Here is a 16,274-nt window from a genome sequence, read left to right on the forward strand (position 1 = left end):
GCTTACCCTTTTCTCTGCTACCTCATCTTCTCCTGTAGACTCTTTGCCATCATATGTATCTCTCAGGGTTGGCATATGTTTTTTGTGTGCTGGCTCTCTGTTTAAGGTTGTATATCCTATGTGTTCATAAATTGGATTTATTGTCATCTTGGCAATATATTCTGCTGCCTTGGTTTCAATATAAAGAGTAATCAATCCATCTGTCACCAGGTCATGGATGGACTCAAAACGTTTCTCCCCAACAAAGTGTTTTCCATCGTAGTAGAGTCTGAAGTTTCTGGTTTGATTTCCAAATCTGCCTCAATGAAATGGGAAAGTATACATATATATATATATATATTTTTTTTTTTTAAAAAAAGAGAGATTAAGCAAGTGAAGCCTTGCAAACAATAAAAATACCCTATCGTTTAAATCTGTGACTATGCTTGTGTATGGTCTGAATGAGGAATATTAAATTAAACTACTATACACAATTAGAAGAGTAGAATAACAACAACTGTGGATAGAGAGCCAAACTAATGCCTGTCCGAGAACGAGCTATTTGTTCTCTTATCCTGTCTGGGCACTTCATTCTCCTGTGGAAAAAATGAAAAATACTTCACACTCTGTTTAAGGGATTTCTTCTCTATAGTCTATTGCTTGCCTCTCTGATATGAAAAGTTCTCATAACAGAGTTCTCTATTACAGTAGACCAATACACAGAATTGATGAAGTGTTAGACGTCTGTACTCCTGTCTTTTTGTAGGAAGAGGCCATTCAGGGTACAGTTTAGCTTTAGTGCCAACAATTACACTGTAGTCAAACTGCTGCCAGAATCTGAGCAGTGGAGGACAGAATGGCACAAGGGCAAGCTTTCTTTATTGCTGGCCAAATGCCAAGGACTAACTCCTCAAGCTTTTTACAAAAGGCCCTCTGTGCTATGCTTCAAGCAAATCTTTGTAATATACAGGATATTTAAGCCATAGGCTATCTGATGCTAGTAATTCTGCAGCCTGGTTTGAATAGCATTTTGATGTAACCTTTTAATAACCATAAATGAGTGTGTTGACTCCACCTGACTTCTAGCACCTTTTCAAAAATCTTACTGAAAGCCTGGAACAATTTGCTTTCTGAAGCCATCTGCACATGCGTGAACAGACATCAGTGTGTGCACTTGGCAACTACCAATGCTTTTCCTGCAGAGAGGATGGAAGCAAGACGCTGCTTTCACCTCTGACTCCAATGTCACTCCTTGGCTAGACAGCAGTAAGTGCTGCTGTGTCGGGTATTAGACTTCTTTATGCTATCTAACTGGCCAAATCAATCCTAAAACCAAAATACCTCCCCCTTCAGATTTAATTTCTGAAATGAAAGCTGCATATTGCTGTTTAAAAAACAAACACACACACAAAACAGAGGTGCTCTTCTATAAGTATGTCTTTTGAATGGAGCCTACCTAAACAGATGAAAGCACAAAATTGTATGATTAGTATTAGGTTGAAACATACGTATTTTTCAAAAGAAGTAATTAAAGGTTCTTGAAAAGGTATGCATTTTAATAACAGAACATAGGTAAAATAATTGATTCTCAATTAAAATTAAGCATTCTGGTTTTCAATTTAAACTGGAAAAAAAGATAAACCAACACAAACTGTAAATTCAAGAACTGCTTTAAAAATAAAAGTTAAGGTTCTTTTCAAGTAGCTTTCAGGGGCGTTCACATCCTGTTTACTAATAAGATGGGATATGAAACATGTATACAAATTAGTGGGTGACGTGTACACAAGATGAATCAAATGTTTCTATTTACATTTTTGTATAATAAAGGAAGAAGAGTTCACAGAGTGAAACTGAAAGGCAACAAATTAAAAAATGATAAAGGGAAACATTTATTAGACAACACAAGATTATCCTGCAGAACTTATTGCTACAAGGCATTACTGAGGGCAAGTGCTTAGCCATTTATACAGATAATGAGAACAGCCACAGTTACATTAAAATGGATATAAAAATGTTTAGGTATATAGAGCATCAGGTTTCATGGCATATGCCAACCAATATCTGACAGGTTTTAGGAAGAAACTTCTTCTGTGGGAAGATTATTCCATTACTGAGTTTCTTCCTTCTTTCTCTAGTGCACTGATAGTATTCACTGTCAGAGGCAGGATACTGATCTACAGCATCCATTGGACTTATCTGGAAATTCCAATGTTCAATTGTTTATTGTTATTTGTTTTACAACAGAGTACAGGGGCACCATTCTACAATCAGAGCTCCAGTGTACTAAGAACTGTACAAACTCAGTGTAAAAAACAATTCCTACCCCAGAGAGCTCACAATCTAGGTTGTGATAAAATGCAACAGGTGAATGATTCAAACTGGACACAATGAGATAACAGGCAAGTTAAAGTACAGTAAGCAATAGCAGCATCTCACCACATTTTGGCAAGTGGTGGGGTCAGTTTCTCCATTATACATGTGTATTTAGGGTAACGCACTAGCTTTTTCATAAACTTGTTTTTACTGTGTGAATGAAGAGTTTTGAAAGATTTTATGAAAAGCAAAACAACAGAGACACAGCCAGACTCCTGCACTGAAAACAGGCTCTGCACCTTATTTGTTAAATTATCGCTGAGCACAGTGGTAGTAACATACACCTGATCATGAGATTAACTCCATAAGTGAAATCCTGAATACCTTCACCTCCCAGTGACGTGAACAGGGGGTAAGGATGCTCAGGACATTGGAGCCCATGTGTGTAACCATCACACACTCCCACTAAAGTCAATGGAAATAACACACACAGCATATCCTTTATGGCTTTAGGATTTTCCAGGAAAGGAAGTCAGAACTGAGTAAGTTTCAGATATACTCAGGACCCTAAGAATAAAGGGCCTTAGAGGCTAATAAAGAATTCCAGGTTTTGCTTCCCTGTGCCCTTTTTTAATCTCTTTATTACTCTATAATATTACTATCCTGATGAATTACAACATGTATCTTATTGGTGCAGCTGCAAGCTCTCTGTTAAAAAATAATTGTGTTTCAATCCTTTCGATCTTGTTTTACCTACATTGATATCTTGGTTTCAATTTTTCCATCAGGACGTGTTTTTTGGTATTTTTACCTTATCTATAACATTACTACACCTTGTTCATTTCTACATGGCTATTGAACTAAGTAGGTTACAGATTTTATGCTTGAACTTCCTAACATTCTCCTTCAAAAGGGAGGCTTTAGCAACAGCTGTTTTTTGTTTAATAAACAGAAAACAAGATATATACAATGTACGCTCTCTTTCAGTTAACAGTGGAATACCAGATGCTTTGCCAAGAAAGAGAATAAAAAATGGACTATGACATGTCATCAAAACATTCTTAGTGTATCTATTGCACATTTGTTTGTAAGTAGCTGACCTAAAGATAAAGGACTTTTTTTATTCAAAGTTGTTTGAAAGGCGATTGCTCTATCTAGCCCATTTGGCTGCCAGTGGGGCAGAGAGGATAATACAATCTGGGAAAGTGGATTAAAGTGTAGGGGCAATAGTGGCCAGAAATAAAGGAGTGGAGAGACCAATTAGGTCCCTTAGCCCTAAAAAGATGTAATGCAGACTCTCAGCTATCTGCTCTTTATGCAGCAGTCATTGATGAAACACAGGGAGGATGTTTAATAACCGCAAAACCATCCAGATTTTTGAGAATATTCTATGAATATGGATTTTAAAAGTACAAATGCAACAGTGTGAAACCAATTGTACAACATACCACCAGTCATCCACCTCTGTAGTATGCTTCACTGCCCCTACTTAATATATTTTGCTGTTTAAAAAATGTACCTATGCACTGCTCTAGGCACATGCACTTGTGTGTTTACAAAATATATACAATGACAAACCTGTGTCCGGAATTAGTGCCACCACCAACTGCCACCCATCCCCCTCACCGTCTCTAACCCTCCTCATTCAAAGTGTCTGGGAAAACATACAGGATTTGTAGCGTGCCCTGAAGGTTAGCAAACTTGGACTCAGTCTCATCAGGATAGGCAACAGAGTCTGCAAGTGATGACCCTTCACTGAAAATGAAGGGACCCTTCACTGCCTCCTAGCAGCCCCTCCCAGTTGAATCTGAAGACTGTACACTCTAGCGTGTCAGCAGCTGATCTCAATTGCTGTAGCATGACTCAAGAGCAGAGGCGGTACCTAGCTGATACTACATATGATGAGTGCTTTACAAATGCATGTAATAAAATAACAAACAATGGAGTACATTATGTTTTGTTTTATCTTTAACTGAGTTTCTTTGATTTTTCTCACTTGTCATCTTATACAAATGTTAGAGACAATTTATTAGGCAAAAATTGTGTTATTAATGTGTAGTAGTATTTTCCCTAACATTGTTCCTGTTTGCTAATAGATACCATGAAAATAATATCACTGGCTTTGACATTAGTATTTTATGGAGATGAAAAGTTTACTGGCTCTAATTTCACTATGTCACTCCTGTTTTATGTCCATATCACTTCATTGATTTCATTGGCTTTACACTAACAGGAGTAACAGTGGTGAATCAGAGTCAATAACATGAAAGTCCCAGTGTGCTTTCTATATATATCAGAGAGATTTGTTAAGGTGAAATTAAAGTAGTAAGTGCAGATCAATGAGCGGAGTAAATTACCTTTCAGGAGACGCAGACTTTAAAAATCCCTCAAATGTTAAAACACAGAAAACCAAGAGTTAAGATTGCAGTTCTCAAGCAAATCTTAGCAAAGTTATTTGGGTTGAACTTCCTCAGTTTTTAATATATAGTCATAGGGGGATGCTTACTCCTATGCCCCCTCAGGAAAGTCCCACCAGAAACCTAATGCTAGGGTAGGAGCTACCAGGAGCAGAGGGTCTAGGTGAACGGTTAGCTCTGACTCAGGAGCAGTCAGGGAATGCACTAATTAGTCACCACTTTCTCTATTTGCTGACCTTCATGTGGCTGATTGGGTGGTGAAGGTAGAGGAGCACTAGTTCCCCTCTCCTCAATATATCCCATGGAAAGGAAGGGCTAATGACTCACCTGGACCTGGCAGCTCCCGAGTGGTCAGGTTACACTCCGAGGTCTATTGCCGCTGGGGAAAGGGCTAGAAGCCTTACTTTTTTCTTAAAGGAAAGCTTAGGTCTCCAGCAGGCCTCTGATGTCCTATAGTAACATACCTGGAGCAGAAATTTTCTAGAAATGTTACTAAAGAAAATATCAATTTTTGAAAATTCAAATTAATCAACAAAATTTTGGGTCTGAGAATAACATCTCAGCTGCGGATATCTAGTAAAACTTGTTTTATCTTCTGATTTTTTGCTAAGGGTCAAAAAGTTGGAATTATGAATCACCCTTCTATAGTGAGGGTGTCATAATTTAGGAACCTAGTGTCCACCAAATTTCAATATTTGCATAAAGATTCAATCTTAATCTCAGATCTAGGCTTCTAATTTTGAGTCCTCTATGAACTGATTTTTTCCTGGTAAATTATAGAAGGGTGAGGGCAAAATCAGGCTTGAAATGGAAACTTCATAGCAATCATTATCATAGAGAGATGATCATCATTCTATAACATTCTGTAAGAATATGGTCCACATTGCACCTTCGTTTATACTAGTGTGATTCCCATTGGTTTCATTTAAGCAGTTTTCATACCATGTTTATAATCCATTTCTTTGCCGACATAGTTTTCTCATATTAAAAACAACTTGTTCTTAAATTAGTTCCCTATACCCACATAAATATTTAAATTGTGAATGTAAGAAAACATATGGCTTGATGGTCAGTATTAAGTTATAAAAGTCAAGAAATTTCCTTACCTAATACCCTTTGTATCATTTAAAACTGAAAGAATTTTAAAAGTGCAATTTGCTTTTCACTATTAATGTTATTCGCTTATTCTTTTCCTACCAGGATAATACAAATTGTTTAAGTAGGTTTTTATTGACTAGGCTATTTCACTTTCAGGTTCTCAGCATTTAGGTTGCAAACATTGCAGTCAAATATTTGGTTAAAAGCTCCCATTTGATTAAAAATCATCATGGAAAGATTTCCATGAGTCTTAAATTCTGCTAAAGTTGTTTTTACCAAACTCAACGGTTAAGACAAAATTGAGTTTGCAGCTTCGCTAAAGACCAATTACAGGCTGTGATTGCATTTTATAGTTACTTTTTCCAATACAAGTTTGGCCTCTGAAATTCCTGCAGCCTGAACTCATTTCTTTGGTAAACTGTATACCACACAATACAATTTACTGATCATGCTGTCTTGATTTTGTTCTCCATAAAGTTTCATTGCTTGACTACCATAATATTTAATAAACAATAGCAATACACATTTGTTAAAACTGATTACCGATTTTTAAAAAAAGGGAATTAATAGCAAGTAAAGACTTCTTATTGCAACAAGTAATGGAATTAACAAAATATTAGTATTTATATTAATCAGGGGAGGCTGGGGATATCTAAGGCAAATTACTGTTACATATAGATGAACAGAGATTCAAGTAGCGTGGCAGGTGAAAGACAAACAAACAAACATTTTAAGATTCAAAACCTGCCCTGAGGTGCTTTTACTGATATTTGCTTTAGTATTGATGGTGCACAAAACCCAAAATCTTTGTGAATAAGACTTATAATGCTTGGCTAGTGGATAAAATTCAAAAGGGTTTAGGCTATGTCTGAGTAATAGAGTAATAATAATGATAGAGTAGTACTTACATAGCTCTTTTCATTCGGAGATCTCAAAGTGCTTTGCCTCCATTTTACAGATGAAGAAAATGAATTGTTAAGTGATTTGCCCAGGGTTACACTGCAGGCCAGTTTCCGAGCAGGGAGTAGCAATCAACTCCCAGTCCAATGTCCCATGAGCTGTAGTACACTGCCCCCATTAGACCACTAGCATCTGCTGCTATTCTTGTAGTTACTTTTGAATAAGGGTGGTAAAATGCTTCTGGTTCTGTAGTCTTGATGAAATTTAAAACGAAGGTTCTAATTATTTGTAATCATTAAAACTCCTATGATACTTCTTATGAGAGATGAGGTGTTTGCCCTCATGTTCTGGCTAAATTCTAATTCTAAATTCCAAAGTCATCCTGTAGTTTTAACTGAAAAAGGAATTCTTATTTTTCTGTCCTGAACTGTTGTTTAATATTGCTGTGTGCTGTTTGAAAGCTGCTGCTTTCCTTACAAGACATGGCCACATTTCAGTGATTTATGAGGTGAAAGCTACACATAGTAGTTTGTTTATACTGGTGAGCTCTTTGGATGAAAGGTGCCATGTTTTATATACATTTGTCAGCTGTTATTTAGCAAAATATTACTGTTTGAAAAGAGTCTAGAGTCTTTCCCACTGTTCCCTTGGCAAAACCTACTAGGAGTTAAAAAAGAAAAAGCTCTGTACTATGAAGTCTTTTTGAATAAATTTTGCTTTAAATTACTAACTGAATGTAATAATTATAATATTCAGGGAAACGTATCTGAGTAGGTCAAAACAGGTGCTATGCTCATAATCAAAACAGATAAACTACTGTTTTTATGTACCTCCACCTTAATTTCTCTTGACCATGGTTACATAAATAAATTGCAGAGGAATAGTTTAATTGCTGTTCTGTGGTGCTCCATCATCTATAAAAATTTAATTCTCTTAGTGTGATGCCTGATCTGCCATTAAAATGCTTGCTGCATTAACAAATGGGAGAGAACAGATGATAAACACTCATTATAAAGTAATACGCCCATTAAAATGACCTATCCTACCAGTGATTTTCATTTTAGTAGGACTCAGTGAAACAGAATAAATGTAAAAGATTTCATCCAACTGGCACCCTAAATGTGTGTACCGTATATGTGGCACATATACACACACAAATATTTGTTACCAAATGTATTAAACTCCATTTGGTAGTTTATGAATGTTAAAAGAAATGGCCCTGATTCTCCTCTCACTAGCACTGGCATAAAGCAGGAGTACTGCCATTTAACTCAATCGAATTACCTTAAGTATAAAACAGGTATAAGTGAGGGAGAAATTTGGCACGAATACATTTATTATTTACAGTGCTTTATGTGCTTGAATAATTAAAAGTGTGTTTGATAAAAACAACAATGAAATAAAACAACATTATGGAACTCGCTCTTTTCTGGGGGGGAAAAGCTTTAAAAGGCCAAGGTATTTATTGCTGACGGATTTCTTTTTTTTTATGCATAAGTAATAAGCTTTAAAAATGGTTCCTCAAATGCATATTTATAAAGCAGCCCATTTGCTAAGGCAGACAATAGAAGAAGGGCAACTAAAGGACTGGCTGGAAGATATGTGTTTAAATTGCAGCCCTCAAGATACGAGGTTGGGCGGGGAGCAACATTACTGGTGGGAGCCAGAAAGGAATTAGAGTCGTGGCCTTCTTCAAGAAGAGAACACAACATCGAATATAGGTAACACTTCTTCTGACACTTGAGCTACTGGATTTTTATTTTTATTTATTATTTAAATTACAATAGTGCCTAGAAGCCTCCACCAAGATTGGGGCCCCATTGTGCAAGGCACTGTATAAACACAGTGAAATACAGGTCCTGCTCCAAAGAGATTTGGATGGGATTTTGAAAGGGACCTAAGAAAGATAGGTGACCAACTCCCACTAACTCTTTTAGGTCTCTTTTCCAAAATTCCAGTCTTCCATATGAAACAGACAAGACAGACAAATAGTGAGAGAAAGGAATAGGGTGACCAGACAGCAGGTGTGAAAAATCGGGATGTGGGTTGTGGGGTAATAGGAGCCTATAAAAGAAAAAGACCCAAAAATCATGACTGTCCCTATAAAACCGGGATATCTGGTCACCCTAGAAAGGAAGTATTGTTACTCCATGTTATAGCTGCAGAACTGAGGCACAGAGAGATTAATTGACTTGCCCAAAGTAAGACAGGAAGTCTGTCAGAACCAGAAAATGAAGGAAGATCTCTTGAGTTCCAGTCCAGTGCCTTGATCACAAGACCATCCTCCCTTGCTGTGGAATGAGTAGATAATTGTAGTACAGTAGTGACTGTAGTGAAACATGAACTATGTGCTCAGCAAGAAGCTTTGACATACGCTAGACACACTGAACCCAGTCTTGGACATTGGTTATCTAGAAAACAAAACCTACTAAAGGAATGAACACATCTCCAGAAAGTGCTGAAGTTATAATAGTAGGAAAAAGTCTGCAATTTACAGAACAGCCAAGGATAACTTTGAAGCTCTAGCCAAAAGAAAACAGAACTGACAACAACAACAGATGGGAAGAGGAGGGAAGGAGAACAGGAACACAGCAAGACGACATGAACCATAAGGAAAAAAAGCATTCCAGTCTGTGGGAGGCTGCAAGTAGCCAGTTAATTACTCATTAAGGTTAGGAAAGGATTATCATCATTCCATACCCTTATAATGAGTCCGTCTCAGTAGTCCCCAGATGCATTTACATAAGATAGATCAAGTACAAAATAACCATTTCCCCCAAATCTTGAACATACAGGCTTGAACATTATCCCCTCAAATAATCCCAAATTTACTTCCATAACAGTGCCAGAAATGAGGGTTCAACAGCAGAATTTAATGGAAACCTGGAACAAAGAGATAAGTTGTACAAAGCATTCTCCTATGGGCCAGGGTTAAGCACCGAAATATTTCTAGTAGGAGCAAATTCCAGAGGACACAACCTACCCCAGACAATAGCCAGCTCCTATGAGCTCACCCTTGGGATAGTCATCCAAAGCATTCCTGCCAGCCAATACAAGTAGTGGGTGGAAAACAGGTATTGGGGAGAGGAGAGAGAGAGAGGAGGGCATTTTCTGAGATAACTGGAACCCAGGCAAAGAACTGTTCTGAAGACAGTAATCATATTGCATTTCATCTGGGAACAAATTGGCAATAAATGCAAAGAGCAAAGCGGAGGTGTAACATACTCTCAGCAATCTAAATGGCAGACAGCTGCAATTTGCATCAGTTGGAGATTCCAAGTAGCATTCAAGACTGCAAGCAGAGCGCACTGAATTAGTATCTCATGGAGATAACAAAGGAGTGTGGCGATATCGCCATCTGAGAGGTAATGACGCAGTCATGCAGCCAGCAGAAGGTGGAAAGTAGGTTTCTGGTCACTGCAAGTGTCAGTGAATCCAGGATCTGTCAGAAGTCTGCATTTATTTTAGAGCTATCAAGCGATTAAAAAAATTAATCGTGATTAATTGCACTATTAAAGAATAATAGAATATCATTTATTTTAATATTTTTTGATGTTTTCTACATTTTCAAATATATTGATTTCAATTACAACACAGAATACAAAATGTACAGTGCTCACTTTTTTTACATTATTTTTTATTACAAATATTTGAACAGTAAAAAAACAAAAGAAATAGTAGTTTTCAATTCACCTAATACAAATAATGTAATGCAATCTCTTTATCACGAAAGTTGAACTTACAAATGTAGAGTTATGTACAAAAAAGAATAACTGCACTCAAAAATAAAACCATGTAAAACTTTAGAGCCTACAAGTCCACTCAGTCCTACTTCTTGTTCAGCCAATCACTCAAACAAATATGTATGTTGTCCGCTTCCTGTTTACAATGTCACTTGAAAGTGAGAACAGACATTCGCATGGCGCTTTTGTAGCCGGCATTGCAAGATATTTACGTGTCAGATACACTAAAGATTCATATGTCCTTTCATGTTTCAACCACCATTCCAGAGGACATGCGTCCATGCCGATGACGGGTTCTGCTCGATAGCGATCCAAAGCAGTGTGGACTGACATTCATTTTCATCACCTGAGTCAGATGCGACCAGCAGAAGGTTGATTTTCTTTTTTGGTGGTTCAGTTCTGTAGTTTCCGCATCAGTGTGTTGCTCTTTTATGACTTCTGAAAGCATGTTCCACATCTCATCCTGCTCAGATTTTTGAAGGCACTTCAGATTCTTAAACCTTGAGTTGAGTGCTGTAGCTATTTTTAGAAATCTCACATTGGTACCTTCTTTGCATTTTGTCAAATCTGCAGTGAGAGTTCTTAAAATGAACATGTGCTGGGTCATCATCCGAGATTGCTGTAACATGAAATACATGGCAGAATGGAGGTAAAACAGAACAGGAGACATACAATTCTCCCCCAAAGAGTTCAGTCACAAATTTAATTAGCGCATTTTTTTTTTAACGAGCGCTATCAGCATGGAAGCATGTCCTCTGGAATGGTGGCCGAAGCACGAAGGGGCATACAAATGTTTAGCATATCTGTTACGTAAATTCTCTGCAGTGTAGGCTACAAAAGTGCCATGAGAACGCCTGTTTTCCCTTTCAGATGAGATTATAAATAAGAAGTGAGCAGCATTATGTCCCGTAAATGTAAACAAACTTGTTTGTCCTAGCGATTGGCTGAACAAGAAGTAGGACGGAGTGGACTTGTAGGCTCTAAAGTTTTACATTGTTCTGGTTTTTGAGTGCAGTTATAGAACGAAAAAAAATCTACATTTGTAAGTTACACTTTCATGATAAAGAGATTGCACTACAGTACTTGTATGAGGTGAATTGAAAAATACTATTTCTTTATCATTTTTACAGTGCAAATATTTGTAATAAAAATAATATAAAGTGAGCACTGTACACTTTGTATTCTGTGATGTAACTGAAATCAATATATTTGAAAAAGTAGTAAAACATCCAAAAATATTTAGTAAATTTCAATTGATATTCTATTGTTTAACAGTGCAATACAAAGTGTGATTAAACATGATTAATTTTTTTAATCGCAATTAATTTTTGTAATTAATTTCACGAGTTAGCTGCGATTAATTGACAGCCCTAATTTATTTATGTTTATGCAAACATAACAACAAGCATCTAGCCCTGGATTTATGCATCCTGGACGAATACATAAAATAAAACCCTAATTTTAGTCATCCAGTAATTTTAACTCACCCACATCACAACCAAGGAAATACAGGAGTGACTAGAGATTTCTAGGCCAGTTTCTCGGAAAAATGTAAAATGCACTATAACAGAACTGCAAGAGACTTTTAGGGAACAGGACAATACCATGGGAGTAAGAGAAGGGTGACGCAAACAGGATGAGGTCCCCACAAAGTTAGTGTTTATAAAACCATAGAGAAAACAAGCACCACAGTTAGGTAATAAAGCACTCAAATAGGCATGCACCAGGAACAGAGAGAACTCTTTATTCAGAGGGCCCTACCATGCCATAGACCACCAAAAGGAGGCCGAGCACTGCAACACACAGATTGGCTTGGCACAGCTGAGTGCAGATGTGTCACTAAACAGAGAGAAACATGAAGCCATCCCAGCCTTCAAACCCCTCCTCAATCACACATTTGCTGTGATACATACGAGAAATGAACAATCAGTCATGGTCTAGTAGAGAAGAGAATAGGCCATGCAGAAAAAATAGAGATGCTTGAAATCACATGGGTATCTATCTAAGGAAATTCCTAGATATCCATGGATTAGGCCGGAGATATTCTACCTCAGGGGTGGGCAAACTATGGCCTGTGGGCCACATCTGGCCCATCAGACCTTTTAATCCGGCCCTTGAGTTCCAGCTGGGGAGTGGGGTCGGAGGCTTACCTAGCTCTGCATGGCTCCCGGAAGCAGCGGCATGTCCCCCCTCCAGCTCCTACACTTAGGGGCAGCCATGGGGCTTCACACGCTACCCCCACCCCAAGCGCCAGCCCTGCAGCTCCCATTGTCCAGGAACCACAGCCAATGGGCGCTGCAGAGGCAGCGCTTGCAGATGGGGCAGTGTGCAAAGCCACCTGGCCAGCACCACGCCACGCCTCCATGAAGGAGCCGGAGGAGGAACATGCTGCTGCTTCCAGGAGCTGCTTGAGATAAGTGCTGCCCGGAGCCTGAACCCCATATTATGTATTCTTTAAAGTAAAAATTAATTCTATAATTAATATTAATAATATTAGTGGCAAATTTCTTTACATACACCTCAAAATTTCAGTGTTTTTTACTGTGCAGTCTATTAAAATATACTTCAAATTATTGCACAGTACATAAAATCAGCAAAATAAACTAAGAATCAGTAAGTTTTTGGACATTTAACTTCTCTCAAGAGTTATATCCCAATGCCAATGCCAATGCCACCTCCATTTACCCATTTGTAAACAAAACTAGCGATTAATAATCACAACTAAGAGAATTACCTTTTTTTAATCAGACTGCAGAACCTATTTCCATTGATTCACAATATTGAAACAATAGGATTTGCAGGAAAGGAAACCATGGTAACCAACTAAACCTGCTGCAGCAGATATCAGCGCAAAAGAACATACAGTGCGATCACACTTCAACGCCTACCACAAGTACATTCTCTCCCCATTTCCTTTTTATCCTCATCCTAATTATTAAACAAGCTTTCAATCACAAAAACCTACATTGTGAGTGATGTCTTATTGTTATCATCATTTGCTCTAGGTCTTGGCATTAAGCATGGACCTACTGTTTTGCTGACATTTAAAAGCAAATCTAAAACCGCTAGGAATTAATTAGGAATTTCCAGGACTTTTCATCCATTAGGAATATCTCATTTCCATTACAATGTATGTTATAACACTTTTATTCTTGCATACAGACTCCAATATATAGGCAACGATTTGCTCCTGCTAGTAATATTTGTAAAACATGGGTAAAAATGCATTTACTTATTCATTTTCTTCTGTCCTGTGAATTCATTTCTACCCTTGAGACAAACTATGACATATTTGTTTTCCTTAGTAAAGGTTTTAAGCAGATGTGCATTTTCGTCATGTATGGATGTAAAAGGGTACTCGAGCTGGAACAAAAATAGTAAAGATGCAAACTACCTAATAACAAAGAAGGAAAGTAATCATCAAGACTAATCAAAACACAGCTCCCCATGAAAATGGAAAGCATATTTCAGTACAGCCTATAGATAACCTAGCTAACTGAGAAACTTCATGTGTAAAGGTTATTTGGGGGAAAACTGTTGGTCCACTCTCTTATTAGAACAGGAAATAAATATTTGTTAGAAAACCTAAAACCCCATATTTCATCTTGTCTTGTTCTATTTATCTTACAGGAGTTGTGAGGTTTAATTAACTATGACGGGCTCTGCGGTTGTTGGCTGAAAGACACTACTGATGTGAGATCACTAGATGTAGGGCAGCCATTGTGGCCATAAACCCAATCCACACAAACTAGGATCACCCCCGAGCCAAGATGACTGTATGGTGCTGTAGAGCTCACATAGGGTACTTCTACACAACAAACAACAAAACCCTGCAGCAGTGAGTATCAGAGCCCAGGTCTACAGACCTGGTCTTGAGCTATGGTGCTAAAAAGCGTCATGCAGACGTTCCAGCTAGGGCTGGAACTAAGGCTCTGAAACTCAGGGAAGGTATGGGTCTCAGAGCCTGAGCTCCAGCCTGATTGGAATCTCTACACGGGACTCGTACACCAAACACCCACTCTGCTGCTGGCATACAAGAGAAAAAGGGGACATACCAGTATGCGCCTATGCAATACTGATTGTTGTCTAATATTTTTAGCCCACATTGTTACAGCCAGACTAAGTTAGAGTTCTCCTCAGACTATGCTGAGAGCACAAAAGGAATAGCAAGAAGAGAGCAACATTGGGATTAGGACAGTGCAAAGAAGAGCCTTTGCGTACCACCCAATTGGCATTCTATGCATTTTGGTTGTACACAAGGATGTGGCCTGCTATTATGGTTCACTCTGTTTCCAAAGAATCTGGCATGGATTTATTTGGGCTACATGGGGGTAAACTGATTCCTGGTGTAACTCAACTGCCTTGATAAATTTATGCATGGGGTTATATAAGGATGTTGCCTGCAATAGTAGTGGACTGGACTCGAGGACACAGTCCCATGTCTTAAGTCTACTTATCTAGTGATTTGGAAGGTTGCTCTACATTTGTAATGCTTACAGTATACTCCATCTCTTTACACAGAGTTCCATGAGTAAAAATCTTTAGTGTGAAGTGAAGTGAATCTGAACATCTCATGTCATGAGAGTCTGACAAGGTGTGAATAAGCAGAGGAGTTAGAAACAGAATGAGAAGGGATGTGGGTGGTCTCTTGTTCCTACACACTCTCTTTCTCTCTCTCTCTGTAGGGGAATCTTGCTTCACAAATTTAGGAGGAAGGCAATGACTCAGATTAACACAGATGGTCAAGTGTCCACCAGTCAGACTAAAAGAAACTGGCAGAATTTCTATATACAAGGAGCGAGATTCTTTGGTTCACCTGAGTGACACTTGGTGCAGGATCCTGGAAAGGATGTGGCCAATGTGGTGTTGAGCCATCTCTACATTCCTCCAACCCTGGAGTGGGCCAGGGAATGTTACACCAAATTTTACACTATTGTGATTGAGGCCCCTCAAGCTGCTTTGATTTATATCCAGCTGCTCTACTGACAATTGTGAATCACCAGATGTCCACTTTCTCCATAGGAACACCCCTTGCATTTGACTTATGCTGGGCCTATGTCACCAGGGGACACCTTGGGACTCTCTGTACACAAGGATAATTCTCTGACTGGCTAGATTCCATGGTGCTTTAGCAGCTTTGCAGCATGGGAGAGGTACAAAGCAGCCATGAGAGGGTTTGATTTTTATTTTGGTTAAAATTTTGATTTTGATTAAAAAAAATTCCCCAGAAAACTTTAAAAAAAATAAAAATGTGTTTTGAATCCTGTGAAACAGAAAAAACTTTGAATTTTCAACTTCTATCATGATCTTTAAAATTTTTAGACCAACTCTACAAGAGTAATTATGTATTAAATGCCCCAATGGTGTTTTGTGCCCTTCCAGAATGCAGAGAGTGGCTAATTTTAAACCTCTGAAAACCAGAAAGGAAGCATGAAGATAAACACCAAACCTGCAACACATGACCATAACACATGTATTAGGACTCTACCCTCACAGATGTTACAGCAGGGGTTCTCGATGTTTTTCTTGCTGAGGCCTCCCTCAACATGCTATAAAAACGCCAGGGCCCAGCAAGATTGAGAGGGGACTCTTGGGCACAGGCATAATTTTACTTCTATTATGGGGGGAAGAACTGGTGGGGCTCGAGCCAGCTCCGCACAGCGTGGTCCAGAGAGAGAACGCCACCCCGCCCCCTGACTCACTCAGGAGGCCACCCAGCCTGTGGGGGGACGCAACCAAAATATAACTCAAGGGCGGGGGCCCTCCTGAGTGCTGAAAGCTGCTCAGGGTGCAGGGAGTGGGTAGCTAGGGGCTGTCTATGGGT

General features: G+C 38.5%; 1 protein-coding gene across 8 annotated transcripts in view; it reads right to left on the bottom strand.

The window, feature by feature from the left end:
- The window catches only part of CHN1 (chimerin 1), a 169,889-nt gene that overhangs the window by 81,533 nt on the left and 72,082 nt on the right, over nt 1-16,274 (bottom strand). For all 8 annotated transcript variants that reach the window (XM_044978395.1, XM_044978394.1, XM_044978389.1 and 5 more), the window contains one exon: nt 7-295. In XM_044978395.1, coding sequence (XP_044834330.1) covers nt 7-295 — 289 coding nt within the window. The remainder of the gene's footprint in view (nt 1-6; nt 296-16,274) is intronic.

The sequence above is a fragment of the Mauremys mutica genome, chromosome 10, assembly GCF_020497125.1.
Source record: "Mauremys mutica isolate MM-2020 ecotype Southern chromosome 10, ASM2049712v1, whole genome shotgun sequence".
In the NCBI taxonomy this organism is placed as follows: domain Eukaryota; kingdom Metazoa; phylum Chordata; order Testudines; family Geoemydidae; genus Mauremys; species Mauremys mutica.